Source organism: Acipenser ruthenus, chromosome 2 (assembly GCF_902713425.1).
Source record: "Acipenser ruthenus chromosome 2, fAciRut3.2 maternal haplotype, whole genome shotgun sequence".
Classification (NCBI taxonomy): Eukaryota; Metazoa; Chordata; class Actinopteri; order Acipenseriformes; family Acipenseridae; genus Acipenser; species Acipenser ruthenus.
The window spans coordinates 86,195,928-86,215,261 of record NC_081190.1 but is presented as its reverse complement, the minus strand read 5'-3'; the positions used below and the strand labels follow the sequence as shown (position 1 = coordinate 86,215,261).

The following is a 19,334-nucleotide window of genomic DNA, read 5'->3' as shown; positions in this document are numbered from 1 at the left end:
AACCATAGCAGGGCTGTGGTACCGTGATAAAACTTGGCTTTAGAACATAGTATTGACAGTATTCCAATCGCAGCATTAATGAACGCGTATTTATCACATATTTTAAAATGTACATATTTTTTCATAAGAACATAAGAACATAAGAAAGTTTACAAACGAGAGGAGGCCATTCAGCCCACTTGCTCGTTTGGTGGTTATTATTATTATTTATTTATTAGCAGATGCCCTTATCCAGGGCAACTTACAATCGTAAGCAAATACATTTCAAGTATCACAGTACAAGTAATAATACAATTAAGAGCAAGTTAGTAGCTTATTGATCCCAGAATCTCATCAAGCAGCTTCTTGAAGGATCCCAGGGTGTCAGCTTCAACAGCATTACTGGGGAGTTGGTTCCAGACACTCACAATTCTCTATGTACAAAAGTGCCTCCTATTTTCTGTTCTGAATGCCCCTTTATCTAATCTCCATTTGTGACCCCTGGCCCTGGTCCTTGTTTCTTTTTTCAGGTCAAAAAAATCCCCTGGATCGACATTGTCTATACCTTTTTGGATTTTGAATGCTTGAATCAGATCGCCGCGTAGTCTTCTTTGTTCAAGACAGAATAGATGCAATTCTTTTAGCCTGTCTGCATACGACATGCCTTTTAAAACCGGGATAATTCTGGTTGCTCTTCTTTGCACTCTTTCTAGAGCAGCAATATCCTTTTTGTAATGAGGTGACCAGAACTGAACACAATATTCTAGGTGAGGTCTTACTAATGCATTGTAAAGTTTTAACATTACTTCCCTTGATTTAAGTTCAACACTTCTCACAATATATCCGAGCATCTTGTTGGCCTTTTTTATAGCTTCCCCAGATTGTCTAGATGAAGACATTTCTGAGTCAACATAAACTCCTAGGTCTTTTTCATAGATTCCTTCTTCAATTTCAGTATCTCCCATATGATATTTATAATGCACATTTTTATTGCCTGCGTACTTTACACTTTTCTTTATTAAATGTAATTTGCCATGTGTCTGCCCAGTTCTGAATGCTGTCTAGATCATTCTGAATGACCTTTGCTGCTGCAACGGTGTTTGCCACTCCTCCTATTTTTGTGTTGTCTGCAAATTTAACAAGTTTGCTTACTATACCAGAATCTAAATCATTAATGTAGATTAGGAATAGCAGAGGACCTAATTCTGATCCCTTGTGGTACACCACTGGTTACCTCGCTCCATTTTGAGGTTTCTCCTCTAATCAGTACTTTCTGTTTTCTACATGTTAACCACTCCCTAATCCATGTGCATGTATTTCCTTGAATCCCTACTGCATTCAGTTACAGAATTTATCTTTTATGCGGGACTTTGTCAAAAGCTTTCTGGAAATCTAAATAAACCATGTCGCATGCTTTGCAATTATCCATTGTCGATGTTGCATCCTCAAAAAAATCAAGCAGGTTAGTTAGACATGATCTCCCTTTCCTAAAACCATGCTGACTGTCTCCCAGGATATTGTTCCCATATAGGTAATTTTCCATTTTGGATCTTATTATAGTTTCCATAAGTTTACATATAATAGAAGTCAAGCTTATTGGTCTGTAGTTACCTGGTTCGGTTTTGTCTCCCTTTTTGTTGATCGGTATTATGTTTGCAATTTTCCAGTCTGTCGGTACAACCCCTGTGTCAAGAGACTGTTGCATGGTCTTGGTTAGCGGTTTGTAAATAACTTTTTCATTTCTTTGAGTACTATTGGGAGGATGTCATCCAGCCCGGGAGATTTGTTTATTTTAAGAGCTCCTGTCTTGATACTGATACATGATACTGATAGATCAGATTTACAGTTGTGGACATGGAATATATGTTTTTGGCATGGATTTATTACAGTGGTCATTAATGATAATGTTTTTCAAAGATACTGACAAATCAAAAATCAGAAGAAAGTTCCATCTGTCAACTACCATGAAGTGCTAAATGTAACTTCCTAGTTGACAGTTTATAAAAAAACAATATAGTAGATTGAGCAGTGTTTTGCTGTTAGGCCCTTAACCATTTTTCTTGGATACCACTGCTGTAGTCGCTGTTTTTTGACATACAACTCTGTTAGTAGTTCTGGCCTTGCCTTTTGTTTTTGCCATTTTCAAATCATCTTGATATCTTCTCTCCTTCAAAATGTGAGATTTGTGGCATATGTGGACTACAACAGCAGCAACAATATTTAACAATATATATTATTTAGTTGTCATTATAGCTTTAAGATGTATGTGGACAGTCAGTGAACTGAAGCAAGTTGGTCCGCTAATACAGCAGTCTGTGAAGTCTGAGCAGCATGTTGCCGTTATTGAAACATGAAAGACAGGCTGCAGAACATTATTATGAACCATTTAGACCAGCAGCAGGGAATCCGCTGCTAATCTATGCGGAGGTACGCTATAAGAAGGAAGAAGTGCGCTGATAGTAGACAATCACAAGCTTATGAAATGGAGAAGTGAAAATTAAAAAAAAAAAAACTTGATATGAATCACAGCTGATGCACTGATGTCGCAGCGGGGATCTACCATCTGGTAGAAGCCTGATTGGCTGATGGTACATAATCATCATACCCTGCAAAGTTTACAAGACTCTCATTACGTTACCTTTGCTGTGTCCCATGTTGTCCATATCACAGCATTATATTTAAATATAATGCTGACACTTTAACATTTTTTAATCACACATAATGGGTCATAAATAGGGGTCTACTTAAATCGCGGTAAATTTACGTATTTTTCGTAGGTAGGTTATGGAATAAAATTAGGATTTCGCTGACATTTCACAGACCTGTTTAAACATAAAAGTAGACAATATTTCAGAGCACTATAAAAGCCTAAAAATAGTGGTACTTGCTTCCTTACTAATTGCTTCCTTACTAAAACTGAGTGCTGTCATTTGTTAAAGGCAACATCCCCCAGCAGTTGCTGCCGACATTCTCTGTCTGTACAGTTTCTTTGGGAAATATCTTGACACGATCATCAGCCGAAATATACTTTGCTTTTTTTGCTTTGTCGTCCATTTCTGGTATTTTACCTCCAATGCTGAAAACTAGATTTTTGCAACCTAAATCAAAACAATGCAGCACTGACTTTGTCCCACCACCTACTGTACAGTACAGGTCACAGAAAAGCCAGTACAGGCGTGCTGATAGGCTGATTTAAACATTGTTGTCATTTGAACAGTAAACAAGAATGTTAACCGCTTTGGAGTATTTTTTTGTAAATGTTATTTGTCTAAGGACTTTTTTTTTTTTTTTTTTACCTAAGTGCAATGCACACAGGACGGCGAAGGAATTAAAAAAGGCCTATCTACAGAAGGAAGATACGTAGTTTGTGTCGCTTGCGTTGTGCAGTAGTTCACTTTTTTTCTCTCCATACTTGTCCGGTATGCACTGGCCCCTAAAAGAGGTGAATTTTGCGGTTACCACTCAATTTCACGATTTCCGCAAAATCTGCAAAATTGCGATTTAGGTAGACCCCTGACACAAATCAACACATTTTTCAACATTTACTCGTGGAGTAAACGTTTACTGGAGCGTTCACCAGGAGAGAAAAAAATGTCTTCTAAGGGTTGCTGTGTATTCAGATCATACTCTCTCCTGCAATACTGTGCTCATCCAGAGCACAAGCATTGTTGCAAGAGGGAGCACGAACTGGACACACTGGGATGTTTAGAGTAAAAATCTCTTTCCTGTGGCGAAAGTTCACAAGTTGAAACAAGTTTATTTACCTATGGTGCGTGAATAAAAAAAATACCCAAACTATGGGGAATACCAGTATGTTGAAAAACAAATTGCTGTTATATGGACAACAGCAAATACAGCAAAGGAAAGTATTTTTTTTTCTTGTAAACTCTGCAGGGGTTAGCTGCTGTGTGTGTGTGCTATAACTGGAGGCATGTTGAGTTGTTGACTGTTGAAAAGAAAGCAAGGAAAACATTTGTCACCTTCAGTAATCAGAGAGACTTTACAGGTGTATAGCAGTACACTGAAACTATATAGTTCAGCGGTTATAGAGAGATTTGTGTAAGGTAAATGGGTTCTGACTATGAGGCAATTGAGGTCTTTGGTATTTTGCATTCCATGACAAGACCATGTACAGTATGTGTGTGACGGCTGTTGTGAAGCTTAGCAGCCAGTCTGAAATACAATCCTGCCAATGTAGGATGGGGAGCAATGACTGATAGTAACCCGGGTGTACTCAGCTGTGGTGTAGAGTGTTGCCTTTTCAATCAGGGCTGTTACCAGGCCAGAATGTTCTGCCAAAGGCTGAACAAAAGACTCGCAATGAATCTTATGATTCATTGCCTGTAATCTTCCACCATAGCATTCTCTGTAAATGTTACACTGAAAGGAACTTTTTTCTACAACGAGAAGTCTTTGTTATAAGGATACATACAGATAATACTGTCTGCATTTTTAGATTATTGTACTTATCTGTTTATTATCCCGTTGTATGCGTCTTTAATCGTCAAATATTGCTGTTTCTGCACTTTAATTCTTAGTGATTTTCGATGAGATTTTCCAATTCCCTACTATGGAACTCCAAATTTGTTCTTTTAATAATGTTTCATCATTTAGGCCATACAGTAGTTTAATTCATTTATATGATATAACATGTAGTTGACTCTTTTAATCATTTAGCTAGCTATAAAGGAGTAGGTATTAATGATAGAATTTATAGCATAGCTAAAGTCTGATATGTCACTTTAAAAAGCCTATTTAGCCTATTATTTGTAATACGCTTTGGGATGTTTTCATCATGAAAAGTGCTGCGGTTATTGCATCATAAGTTATTGTATTGTATTATTCTTCACCCCTCAATAAATAGATAATAAGTATTACTTTCTGCTATTTTCTTTTTCATAGCACAGATATATATTTTCTTTTTATTTTCAATAGGATTTAAACTGAAAGATTTTCTCATTGAAAATGAGACCTTGTCAACATTTCTTCGGGAAAATGCTTCATTCCCGGAGTTTGCAGTGAAAGAAATATTGGATGCCAATGTAAACCTGGAAAAGGTAAAAGCAGAGGATTATTATTATTATTATTATTATTATTATTATTATTATTATTATTATTATTATTATTATTATTATTGCTAGTAAAGATGTGTGTGAACTGTGTAAGTGTATACAGACGTGCTCAAATTTGTTGGTACCCCTCCACAAAAAACGAAGAATGCACAATTTTCTCTGAAATAACTTGAATCTGACAAAAGTAATTGGCATCCACCATTGTTTATTCCATATTTAATAGAAATCAGACTTTGCTTTTGATTTTTTATTCAACATAATATTGTAAATAATAAAACAAATGAAAATGGCATGGACAAAAATGATGGGACCGCTAACCTAATATTTTGTTGCACAACCTTTAGAGGCAATCACTGCAATCAAACGTTTTCTGTAGCACTCAATGAGACTTCTGCACCTGTTAACAGGTAGTTTGGCCCACTCTTCCTGAGCAAACTGCTCCAGCTGTCTCAGGTCTGATGGGTGCCTTCTCCAGGCTGCAAGTTTCAGCTCTTTCCATAGATGTTCGATAGGATTCAGATCAGGACTCATAGAAGGCCACTTCAGAATAGTCCAATGTTTTGTTCTTATCCATTCTTGGGTGCTTTTAGCTGTGTGTTTTGGGTCATTATCCTGTTGGAGGACCCATGACCTGCGACTGAGACAGAGCTTTCTGACACCTGGCAGTACGTTTCGCTCCAGAATGCCTTGATAGTCTTGAGATTTCATTGTGCCCTGCACAGATTCAAGGCACCCTGTGCCAGGCGCAGCAAAGCAGCCCCAAAACATAACCGAGCCTCCTCCATGTTTCACTGCAGGTATGGTGTTCTTTTCTTTGAAAGCTTCATTTTTTCATCTGTGAACATAGAGCTGATGTGACTTGCCAAAAAGCTCCAGTTTTGACTCATCTGTCCAAAGGACATTCTCCCAGAAGGATTGTGGCTTGTCAATATGCATTTTAGCAAATTCCAGTCTGGCTTTTTTATGTTTCTTTCAAAAGTGGAGTCCTCCTGGGTCTTCTTCCATGGAGCCCACTTTCACTCAAAAAGCGACGGATGGTGTGATCAGAAACTGACGTACCTTCACCTTGGAGTTCAGCTTGTATCTCTTTGGCAGTTATCCTTGGTTCTTTTTCTACCATTCTCACTATCCTTCTGTTCAATCTGGGGTCGATTTTCCTCTTGCGGCCGCGCCCAGGGAGGTTGGCTACAGTTCCATGGACCTTAAACTTCTTAATAATATTTGCAACTGTTGTCACAGGAACATCAAGCTGCTTGGAGATGGTCTTGCAGCCTTTACCTTTACCATGCTTGTCTATTATTTTCTTTCTGATCTCCTCAGACAACTCTCTCCTTTGCTTTCTCTGGTCCATGTTCAGTGTGGTGCACACAATGATACCAAACAGCACAGTGACTACTTTTCTCTATTTAAATAGGCTGAATGACTGATTACAAGACTGGAGACATGTGTGATACTAATTAAAGAAACTAATTAGTTTGAAATATCACTATAATCCAATTTATTATCTTTTCTAAGGGGTACCAACAAATGTGTCCAGGCCATTTTAGAATATCTTTGTAGAATAAGCAATAATTCATCTCTTTTCACAGCGTCTTTGCTTTATTCTATGACATACCAAAGGCATGCAAGTATACATGATAAAATAGCTTTTAATTTCATCACTTTTCAGGAGGAATGAAGCATTATTTCAATGAGCTGTAAGGGTACCAACAAATTTGAGCACGTCTGTATGTACATAATATTCCTTTTATCAAGAGATGTGCATACAACCTAGTGGTATTTTCACATGAGGCCACAGATTCCTCTCTTCTCTCTTCCAATCAACGTGAATCATTGTCTATATATATATATATTGTAACATGGCCGGCACTCACGGTCGTCCGTTGCCCCTTTAAAAAATTACCCAGCACACAGAAAAAGGATTTTAAGTGCTGATGCGCTATGTTTAATAAACAAAACTAAACAAACAAAACACCTAGGTCCTAAAAAGGCTTTTTCCTGTTTTTTACGGTATATATATATATATATATATATATATATATATATATATATATATATATATATATATATATATATATATATAATTTCAAGATTCATGTTGAGCAGAAGACAATTTTAAATATAGTTCTCGTTTACTTATGTATTGTATTTTTCAGGTGCTTACAAGAGGCTTTGGTGTGCGTCTGAAGGACCTTTGCAATGTAACAAAATTGGAAGACTTTGTCACCATATCTGATAGCAGAGTGTCTTCAGTCTCTGAACACATTATCTGCACATCATCTAAAGAATGGCTGAATCGCGCAGAAAGACTTTTTCTTTCAAACCTAGATTTTGTAAAACCCATACGGGTAAGTAAAATGATATACAAGAAGCTAACAGATAAAATTAGTTGGCCTTACAGAAAAGGTTGAATAATACTACAATAGCATCCTAAAGAGACCCATGAAATACCAACAGAAACCCAGATCTTTACCAGCAATGGCAACCCAATAGACGTGGGTATGAATATGTTGAAATTTGCAATGATTAAATTGATACAGTTGGAGTTATTAAAGAGTTGTAATGCATTAGCCATTTTGAAGAATTCTCAAAACTCTGAAGAAAACCACACGAAGAAGAGACTTTAAAAGGTGTTTAAAAGTTAACTTTCTGTAGTTTAGTTATACTGTATAATACTGTATGTGTGTTAAGATTTGAGTGTTTCTTTCTTTTTGTAGTTCCCATTTCAAGCATTTAAAGACATTTAGTAGACATATAGATATGTATATGTAGCAGAAATAACCAGAACTGATAGTGAATTTGATAAGGATTTTGCAGTCAAAGTATTGAACATTGCTTTATGTAGGATACACCATCAAAATGAATTGGAACACTTTAGTCAAAGCCTTAAGCAACCAATTCCAAAGGCCACATAACAACTACAGTACATAAAATGAATGCCTCTTTTGTTTTCCAAAGTCATGTTGGTTCAAGGATAGATTTTTTTTTCTTTTAGAATGGAATCATAGATGAACTTAGTAAGAAAAATAGTACAATGATCTGTCCTTCAAGGATGATGTTTTGAAAGACTTGTTAATACATAGGCATCTGGGGTTTTGGCTAGTATTGGATTACCTTGACCCCTCACCCCAGAAGGTTCCGCTCAGCATGTCTGGTCCTGTGTGGTTCAGTGGTTAAAGAAAAGGGCTTGTAACCAGAAGGTCTCCGGTTCAAATCCCACCTCAGCCACTGACTCATTGTGTGACCCTGAGCAAGTCACTTAACCTCCTTGTGCTCCGTCTTTCGGGTGAGACGTTATTGTAAGTGACTCTGCAGCTGATGCATAGTTCACACACCCTAGTCTCTGTAAGTCGCCTTGGATAAAGGCGTCTGCTAAATAAACAAATAATGTCTTTGTAAGCATTTTGCAGTTTAAAAACTACACTTTCCTACAACTACTACAGATATTTAAAGAATAAGGGTATACACTTGTATACCTAATTGACATGCTTCTTTTGAATTGACATGCTTCTTTTGAATTGACATGCTTCTTTTGAATTGACATGCTTCTTTTGAATTGACATGCTTCTTTTGAATTGACATGCTTCTTTTGAATTGACATGCTTCTTTTCCACTTTTTGCAGAAAAAAGTGAAGTCAGACCCTCATTCCATCCAGCTGGTATCGGAAGCCACAGAAAACCTCTTGCAGAGTCTGGGAACCCTGGTAGTTGAGGTAAGCAATTTTTTGCATATTATATCATATAGTTTATTGCATGAATGAATTGTAACCTGTCTGTAGCCCGATGGGTCACCTTTGCAAACAAGAAGTTCCATCTCAAGGGTCTGTCCTGGACTGAACATTTTAAATAAATAAAAATAAGTAAATAAAGAGACCTGTGATGTCTTTAACAAACTTGTATTTCTCCCAAACTCCATTCTCTTTAGTTTACCTTCTCTCCCAGCTGCAATAATGCTGGAAATTGGTTTAAAGTACTCTAAAAATGATTTCTTGTTTTACAGATCCTGAATGTTCCCATTGCACAAATTGTTTCATCTGGACTTAATTAGTGTGTAAATGTATTGTATGTGTTGTGGGTCTGACTGAAACATGATTAACTGGCACTTAACATGGTCTGTTTTTGCCATGCTTTTATTATTTTCCTGGGTAAATAAATGAGTGGAGATGCCCTCCATGCTTATTATTGTCTGGTTACCACCATTAGCAAGGTTTTCAATTAAGTATGTGGCACTTACAAGGTAGTAGGGGGCACCTATCTCATTATGGCGTGTAGCGTCGAGGGGGGGGAGTGTGTTCCTCCTCCCACAGGGACATTTTTGAATAAAGGTATTAATGGTGAATACAGACACATTTTTGCATGGTTAAGCATGTGCTAGTCTGCTTGTAGTGTCTGATAAAGTACTCCATTAGTGCAGTGAAAGAGATTTATTTCAGCACTGCTCACAGCAAGGCAAGAGCAACAAGAAAAAACATGTACTTTTGGAGCATCAAGGCCCCTAAAACACAAGACTGGCTAAAAATGTTTGTGGAATTGGTGACCGAAGCTTTAATTGTGCACAGTTGTAATATGGGAAGCAGCATGCTGCAGCTCCCATGCTTAGCGTTAGTCAAGTCCTGATCAGCATGTAACAGACAACTCTTATGATTGCATGTTACCGTTTATTTTTCAGTAAAAACAAGTTTAATTTGCAACGTGTTCATTCTGCTAGCTCCAATGTTAAATACACCACAGCAAACACATTGTCATATATTTGAGATGTTTTCATTAGCACAATCTGAGAGCCAAATTTAGTGAATGCCATTTTTGCCACTTTGTTTTTCCTCCAACAGCCTGTAATTTCTTACATTACTGTGCTTGCTTCTTTGGCTGAAGAGATATTATTATTATTATTATTATTTAGCAGACGTCCTTATCCAGGGCGACTTACAATTGTTACAAGATATCACATTATTATTTTTACATACAATTACCCATTTATACAGTTGGGTTTTTTACTGGAGCAATCTAGGTAAAGTACCTTGCTCAAGGATACAACAGCAGTTTCCCCGACCAGGGATTGAACCCACAACCCTCCAGTCAAGAGTCCAGAGCCCTAACCACTACTCCACACTGCTGCCCTGAGTGTAGGACATGGTAAACAACTATTTCAGTGCCGATACTTGAAAGGCTGAGGTATCTTAGGAAAACCTGGTGTTGATGAAGCTTGAGCATGTTTAGGCTGTTGTTGTGCATGGATTTTGGACATGGTGTACTCTGTAATGTGTGTCCATAGTGGGAGATAGGCACTGTACATCACTGGCATTGTTTGTTGGTTCCAACAAGGGAGTACAGAAAAGCACTGGGTCTTGCACAGCTTGTTAGTGCTAAACCAGAGGACTGTGAGTTTAAAGCAGAAAAACATTTCAAGCAGACCCTGGTCAGGAGTGCCACAAGTTCTGAAGTCAATCACTTAGTATATGAAAGTACAGCCAATAAGGGCTGCACACTAAACAAGAGCTTGGAAGTAGCTAGTGGTGAAAGGCTTATGTATGCAACTTAGAAAGATAGAAATGCATGGCGTGTGCTGAACGTGTTACCATGCAGAGTATGTATCCGTCTATTTGTCAAAATTACTTTTTATTTACATTGATCAGCTGTTGACTAGACAGCACAGTCTTGAAAAGGGGATCATTATGTCAAAGACCCCTGTGTTTTCCTTTCTCTGTTCGTCTGTCTAAAAATGAATCTCGCTGTGCGCTTCAGCAATGAACTAAAGTAACCTTTCAGTTCCTGTGGGAGGGAGGGCACTTCAGGTTATTCCTCATCTCAAATGACTTTAACAAACGTTGTTACATCTTTTGTTGTTGTTGAGACTGAAAAGCACTGTTAAAAATAATAATAATAATAAAAAAAACTCCTGATTAGGAACCAGTTGAAATAGAACAAATAATAAAATACAGTTTTAACAAAAGGCTTAAAAAAAAGAAAAAAAAAGAGTAGGCTTGCATGAGAATGCGCCTGGGTATCATATTACAGTGGCTTCCCCTTACATCACTGCTGCTCTTTTAAACATAATTGATACCATGTGACAGTAAAATTGCTAATCTGGCTGACTAATTCCCAGTGCTGAGCACTATGCATTTTTGGGCAACAGTTGCAGAAGGATCATTCTGAGGCACACCAATATAAACAACATCCCTTATTTGTAACATGACCGATAGTAACTTTTTGTTCTAGCAGATGTTTTTCTATAGATTGTCAGGCGGATTATTAGATCAGTTCACTGTGGGGCAGATGCAGCTCAGTGTCCGTACTTGCCTATTGTGAGGGTCTTGCACAATGCTGAAACGAAGATTATAATCATAGAAAGCATGTTTCCAGAATTCATTAAAATCTGTGAGCAGGTCAAGGAAACCTGTTTTGTGTCCAATATTGTCAACTTCTGTACCAAAAAGTTACTCATGTCTTTCTTTAAACATGTATAGCAATTCACTAAAGACAATCACAGTCATGTTCACATTAAAAGGTAGATTCCTTGCTGTGTGTTTACTAGATTTTTCCTTGTTAACTAGAAAACCTTGTTGACCAGTTTGTTTACAGTTCCTTTATTTACTTTCCCTTAAGGCAATTTCAACTGGGGATTACATTTTGTTTTCAAATGGTGTTTTTGTTTCTCTGTTAACATTTTACAGGAAAACCTACACAGCTAGTATTTTCAGTGTTTACTTGTTATGTATTGTTTAGTTTTGTGGAAAATATTTTGTATGAAAAATATGTGAAACTACAGCTGTAAGTCATTGTGACAAAGTGGCTGAGTGGGAACAGGTGCAGAAGTGATGCAGTGCAGCAATTAATCAGACAGAGCCTTGTAATCCAGTTTGGAAAGTGCACTTTATTTTTATCCACGTCTGGTGACCAATAAACAATAATCCCCCGGCAATACACAGCAGTGTGTACTGCACGAGGTAGACAATAATGGGCTTCTAGACCCTAAACAATAAACAATACGTATCTGCCACACAATAATACCGACATGGTCACCAGTCCTGGGTGTGTGCAGTAGTGCTCATGGTGAGTGATACAGTTTATTTTGTGACAGTAGTGCCGTGCTGTTCCAGCTTTGTGCTGGCCCTCAGGGACAGCTCCGGAATTGTGTTAGCAGTCTAGAGATTTACAAACAAGATGAATTACACAAAGACAAACATGCAAAACACTCACGATACTCAAACAGTGGTTACGGGGTCTCTCACAGTCCTTCTCGGTTCACAAACACAAACCAAAACTAAGGAACAGATTGCGGTTCTCCGCCCCCTTTTATGCCGTCACACATGACCCCTTGGTAAACGAGTGCAACCGCCTCTCCAGTCTGCGGCTGCCACGTCGTTTCCCTTCTGGGTCAATGCGTTCTTGCAACAGAGTCTCGCTTCATCCAGACTGGCTGACTTCCCGACCCTGGGAAAGAACTGTCAGACCAGCCCGTCCAAAGAACTCTGTTCTCGCTGCTTAGCACCCTCACAGGTCAGCAGTGAGATTTACAACCAAGAATCATTGTATTTCTGTCACAGTCATATATTGTGAAACTGTAAAATAAGCACATGTGCCAATTTTCAGCAAGGAACTTATATACATCCTATTTATTTTAATGCAGGGAAATATTTAAACAGCTGATTAATTTGGTGACAAATATCCGTGTTCGTATTCATTCCTGAAATATAATTTATGAATCTGACTATCAAACAGATGTAATGCAAAGGAAAACAATGTATACATTAATTTTACTTTGGCCATTTGATGGGGTACTGGGTTTATTTTACTCATGCTACATTTATTTACTTTGACATGATACTAATTATACATTTTCTCAGCTAATTTAAATGAAATATTAGATTATTCTTTTGAATTTTGAACAAATACCCATACATGATAAGTAATATATTTAGGAAAAAAGTACATATGTGAATTTGACACAGTTCGGCACAGGAATGACAGGAGGTCTGCAGTCTCCAAACATGTAGCGTTTTTGGAGAACAATTAGTGTGGTTTCCAACCATTATTATTGCTTGAATCTCATTAGCAGACCCTTACTGTTTTACCGTTGGTCTCTTTGTAGCTGTCCACCATGAAGAGCTGGAATGACATGAGGAATGAGATCCTATTCCTGAGCGAGAATGCCACTGGATCTCCAAGACAGATGTACCAGGCTGTGTCCAGGATTGTCTGTGGTCACCCAGAAGGAGGTGGACTCAAGATCAAGTCAATGAACTGGTACGAGGACAACAACTACAAAGCACTGTTTGGGGGAAACAGCACAGAAGATGAGACTTCTTTTTATGACAACTCATCCAGTAAGTACAGTATACAATGCACTTGTTATTTAAATGTATTAAGACATAACTTCACAATATAATATTAGAATTTATTTGATTAGCTTACTGGTTTTGAATGGAGTTCTCTTTTCTAGACCTAAATACAAGTCTGCAGTGTTCAAAGATTTGGATTCGAATACTTGCTGCACAGAGAGCGAATGTATAGTGCTATGTTAAGATTAATTGATTTCCCAGTCTGAAAAACTAAACAACCTTGTTCATTGTGACTGAAACTGGTTTTCAGCAGTGATGTCAGGGATGTTTCTTTGCCTAATAAATGAATCTATCCAATGAGGGACAGCCCATTTAACCATAACAGAATGCAGGTGTTTCCAGCCCCCTCTACCTTATCCACAACTTCAAACACACAATCATTTCCAAAGTCGAGACGAAGTCAAGCAGACAAGCATTTCAGTGTTATAGTGATGAATGCATGTTCTAACCCCTGTACCTCACATTTAGAGACAACACAAGAAACATAACTGTAACTCAATTTTATAAATTGTTTTCCTCTAGCTCCCTACTGCAATAATATGATGAACAATTTGGAATCCAGCCCAATCTCTAGAATGATCTGGAGAGCACTGAAGCCTCTGCTCATTGGTAAAATTCTCTACACTCCAGATACTCCAGCCACACAAAGAATCATTCACGAGGTAATTGCAAATTACAGCTTTTATGGGACGGTGTGTTTTTTGTTAAATGTACAGTATAAAACAAAGGCTATAGAAGTACTGTTAGTAGATTATACATGCAGACCTTCTAGTGTTTGCCATTTCTCCTCTATGGTACACACTATACAAAATATAACAGAACATTTTTTTGATTGATTTAGGTCTCAGAAACATGAATCAGGCCATATGTTTTTTTATTATTATTAAAATATGAACATGTATTTTTAAACATACATTGTACGTTTACAACATGTGTTTCTGGATATGCTTCCACAAAGTGCTCCGCAAGTGCACAGACCTGTTAACTTGCCATTTCACACGTTTCAAATCAACATCATCTACAGCTGATTTTTTTGTGTCTTGCTGTAAGATCTGTGAATGTCAAAGGTTGTTCATTGTCATATCAAGGAGACTGAGTACATGCTATGTCTGCTGGGTCATGTGCCTGTGAGGAAGGGCTGATGTCTTCATTCTCACCGCCATCACATATATTAGAATCTGTTATCAAATAAATAAACTGGACGTTACTTTTAAAGCTGGAGAAAATATTATTATTATTATTATTATTATTATTATTATTATTATTATTATTATTATTATTATTATTATTATTTATTTCTTAGCAGACGCCCTTATCCAGGGCGACTTACAATCGTAAGCAAATACATTTCAAGTGTTACAATACACATATAATAAATACTACTACCAAATTATTATTATTATTATTTAGTATTAGTGGTGCATTCTTCTTCTTCTTCTTCTTCTTCTTCTTCTTCTTCTTCTTCTTCTTAGTAATGCATCACTAATACTACATAATAATAATAATAATAATAATAATAATAATAATAATAATAATAATTATATATATATATATATATATATACACATAGGGCTTCTGATTTTCATTTTTAACCAATAAAACCCGATAAAACACCCCCGATACAAAGAAAATGAAATCGGTGGATAGCTAATAAACACCAGAAAACACCGGAAAAACTGTAGAAATGGTTACTCAATTCACGTTGACTTTACCCTATTCCCATTAAAAAAAAAATAAAACCTACTACAAAAATAATAATAAATACATTTCACAGTGCTGCTGGGCAATGTCCCGCCTTCCTGACTTGCATCTATCATTGATTCATTGTCAATACTTTAAACCCGCCCCAACTACTGAATGACAGCAGATTCCTACATTTCTATTGGAGACTACGCTTGCAAGATTTAAAACGAGATTACAATCAGGATGGAGGCTTGTTAGCAGGATTTCACTGTATTACAGTTAAGATACAGATGATTTAGAACAGAATTGTGACGAAATGTACAAAAATGCTTACACACAAAAACCCCAGAAGAATGTGCCCGTGACCATAGGGATTTCGTTGTGGAAGACAGCAATGGAAAGAAGGTACAACTTAAGTGTGCAAGTACTGTCCAGTTACAATACATATTTTGAAAAACAAAAAACGATCAAGCAGTTTGGAAAGTAACCCAAAATACTAATTTCACATAGTATATCAAAAATGAAAGCCCCGAAAAAAACTATTTACATAAAACTCGAAAATAGATAAAAATAAGCACCATGAAATACAATTAATAAAACCCAAAAAACAGAAACCCTAAATATATACAATCAATATCTTCAGCACCCAAAAAAAAAATCACAACATCGTAGCTGTAGGATTATTTTTTTCTTTAAAAAATTAAAAGCTTACCTTTCAGTTTTCCGCACCACTCCACAACAAGAAGTCAAGCGGTTTTGTTGTTTCATGGATAATTGCAAAGCATATGACATGGTTCATTTAGATTTCCAGAAAGCTTTTGACAAAGTCCTGCATAAAAAATTAATTCTCAAACTGAACGCAGTATGGATTCAAGGAAATGCATGCACATGGATAAGGGAGTGGTTAACATATAGAAAACAGAAAGTACTGATTAGAGGAGAAACCTCAAAATGGAGCGAGGTAACCAGTGGTGTACCACAGGGATCAGTATTAGGTCCTCTGCTATTCCTAATCTACATTAATGATTTAGATTCTGGTATAGTAAGCAAACTTGTTAAATTTGCAGACGACACAAAAATAGGAGTGGCGAACACTGTTGCAGCAGCAAAGGTCATTCAAAATGATCTAGACAGCATTCAGAACTGGGCAGACACATGGCAAATGACATTTAATAGAGAAAAGTGTAAAGTACACAGGCAATAAAAATCAGCATTATAAATATCATATGGGAGATACTGAAATTGAAGAAGGAATCTATGAAAAAGACCTAGGAGTTTATGTTGACTCAGAAATGTTTTCATCTAGACAATCTGTTGAAGCTATAAAAAAGGCCAACAAGATGCTCGGATCAGATATATTATTATTAATTTCTTAGCAGACGCCCTTATTCAGGGCGACTTACAATTGTTACAAGGTATCACATTATTTTTACATACAATTACATAATTTTTTACACAATCATTTTACATACAATTACCCATTTATACAGTTGGGTTTTTACTAGCGCAATCTAGGTAAAGTACCTTGCTCAAGGGTACAGCAGCAGTGTCCCCACCTGGGATTGAACCCACGACCCTCCGGTCAAGAGTCCAGAGCCCTAACCACTACTCCACACTGCTCCTATATTGTGAGAAGTGTTGACTTTAAATCAAGGGAAGTAATGTTAAAACTACAATTCATTAGTAAGACCTCACCTAGAATATTGTGTTCAGTTCTGGTCACCTCTTTACAAAAAGGATATTGCTGCTCTAGAAAGAGTGCAAAGAAGAGCAACCAGAATTATCCCAGGTTTAAAAGTCATGTCATATGCAGACAGGCTAAAAGCATTGAATCTATTCAGTCTTGAACAAAGTAGACTACGCGGTGATCTGATTCAAACATTCAAAATCCTAAAAGATATAGACAATGTCGACCCAGGGGACTTTGACCTGAAAAAAGAAACAAGGACCAGAGGTCACAAATGGAGATTAGATTAAGGGGCATTCAGAACAGAAAATAGGAGGCACTTTTTACACAGAGAATTGTGAGGGTCTGGAAGCAGGCCCTCCGAGAGGGTGGGGAGGACGGGGAAATTTCCCCGGGGCCCAACGCCTCGAAGGGGGGCCCAACGCCTCAAAGAGGGGCCCGATGAAGGGGGAACTTTTTTCTTAATATATATAAAATATTTTAAAACAACTAGCCATGCACAAGACCCTTTGCGTTCCCACCACCACATTAAAAAGAAAAACTCCAGTACTGCACACCGAGCCGATGTGCTTCTGTTGTGTAATGATTGTGTATCCAGCCGCTGTCAAACACTTCCTTTCACACAATGATTTGAACTTTCACATTTCATATTTTACTACACCAGAAAGCTGAAAAAAAAGCACAGCAATTTTATGTATTTTTTTAAAGACTTTTAAATACTTTAAAAGAACCCTAAAGCACAATATAAACCACAGTATGAATTATTCTATTATTAAGATCTATAATTTGCTCAAAACAATGTGGTGCAGCAGTTTGTTAGAAAAATTGTATCGTGTAAAATAAATAAAGTACTTTCTTCAGTTGGTGGTAAACACAATTAGAGAATGATCCGTTGTATCGCTTAAAATACAAATATATTTACCAATACTCGCTATTAGTTAAGAGCAGAGATGAGTGGTTTATTTTTGGCACGCGATAAATAAAATAGTGTACAGCAACACCATTAAAATGTAGTTTATGCTAAAAATGTATGTTATTGAATGTTAAGAAAGCTTCCTATTAATGACTATTACACGTGGAGTTTGTACAAAAAATAATATTTATTCACTTTTACCTAAAAAAAAAGTTTGAATACTGTAAATAACTTCAACATAACTACTTTGAGAAAAAGTAAACTATCCTGCTGCAGATTTTAATTTAGATATTGAAATTTCTATGTGTTGTTGACAGTTTCCTTCAAACCCATTATCAAAATACTGTATCGGTTGAATGGTCTTCCTCAGACACTGCAAAGATTGCAAGTATCATTGCTTGGTTTAGACTACAGTGTACTACAAAGTCGGATGAATGTAGTACCATGGGTTGGGGGGGGGGGGGGGGCAGCGGGACATAACATACCAATCCTTCCCTGGGGCCCATGACGGCTCTCGGCGTCCCTGTATGGAACCAACTCCCCAGTAATGTTGTTGAAGCTGACACCCTGGGATGTCAGGAAGCTGTTAAGAAGCTGCTTGATGAGATTCTGGGATCAATAAGCTACTAACAACCAAACGAGCAAGATGGGTCTCGTCTCGTTTGTAAACTTTCTTATGTTCTAAGTAGAGCCTGAGGTTCACAGCGCCATCTGCTGGTTTGGTCTAATCTTTCATGTGTTTTTTACAACATACATTGTCCTCTTGTATCTTACTTACTATTTAAGCCTTTAAAAACAATAGTTTTTAATGCGTATATTTAAACATACACCATACCATAGAGGGTTAAACTGTCAGACACATTTTCAGTGATTTAGTATTTATATATCTTTAGATTTTACTTTTGTATTTTTTCACAGTTTACATTTTTCGACACACTGCTCAATTAGTGATTTACAGTGCATCAGGATTCTATCAGTTATTAAATAACTTTTGTAAACAATGTGAAAATGAATGCGAGATCCATAAAACTGGACATGTTCAGTTAAACATTAAATAAAATACTATATTGTTTGAGGTTTGTATATGTGTTTACTGTTTTAAAGGTTTAAACTTTGACTGCCTTATAAAACTGACTTGAATTACTTGATCATACAGTTACTGAAGATCACATTAGTAAGATGGGGGTTTTAGATGAACATTCTATTTATAAAGAAAAGCTTTTGAAGTTTCTGTGAGACTTCAATGGGATAATGAGCCACTTTTGTTTCTCCCAGGTTAACAAGACATTTCAGGAACTGGGTGTGTTTCGAGATCTTGGCGGCTTGTGGGACGAGATTAAACCAAAGGTCTGGAAATTCATGGAACGCAGCCAGGAGATGGATCTCGTTCGGGTAAGTCAAGTGCTTTGACTGGGAAAATAGAGAACCATAATTGGTTTTGCTGCCAGCTCATAGACATATTTACAGTGGCGCGATGAGGAGAAGCAGTCCTTTCCGGTTTCCCATCCCCCCACCCCAGAAGTGTAAAAGCCAATGTGACGCCCCCTTCAGAGTCCCCAGAAAAGTTCAGCCTCTTTGCACAGCCCGGACATGATCTGGCGCCATCCAAGCTGTGTGACTAATCCTGTGCTCCCAGCGACAGCGCTTTAACTGGATGAGCC

The 19,334-nt window shown here is 37.2% G+C and overlaps 1 protein-coding gene across 1 annotated transcript in view; it reads left to right on the top strand.

Annotated features, from left to right (window-relative positions):
- Window positions 1-19,334, top strand: part of LOC117408622 (phospholipid-transporting ATPase ABCA1-like) — a 60,685-nt gene that overhangs the window by 11,015 nt on the left and 30,336 nt on the right. Inside the window, exons 6-11 of the mRNA XM_034013785.3 lie at window positions 4,915-5,036; window positions 7,208-7,399; window positions 8,675-8,764; window positions 13,141-13,375; window positions 13,913-14,052; window positions 18,949-19,065. Coding sequence (XP_033869676.3) covers window positions 4,915-5,036; window positions 7,208-7,399; window positions 8,675-8,764; window positions 13,141-13,375; window positions 13,913-14,052; window positions 18,949-19,065 — 896 coding nt within the window. The remainder of the gene's footprint in view (window positions 1-4,914; window positions 5,037-7,207; window positions 7,400-8,674; window positions 8,765-13,140; window positions 13,376-13,912; window positions 14,053-18,948; window positions 19,066-19,334) is intronic.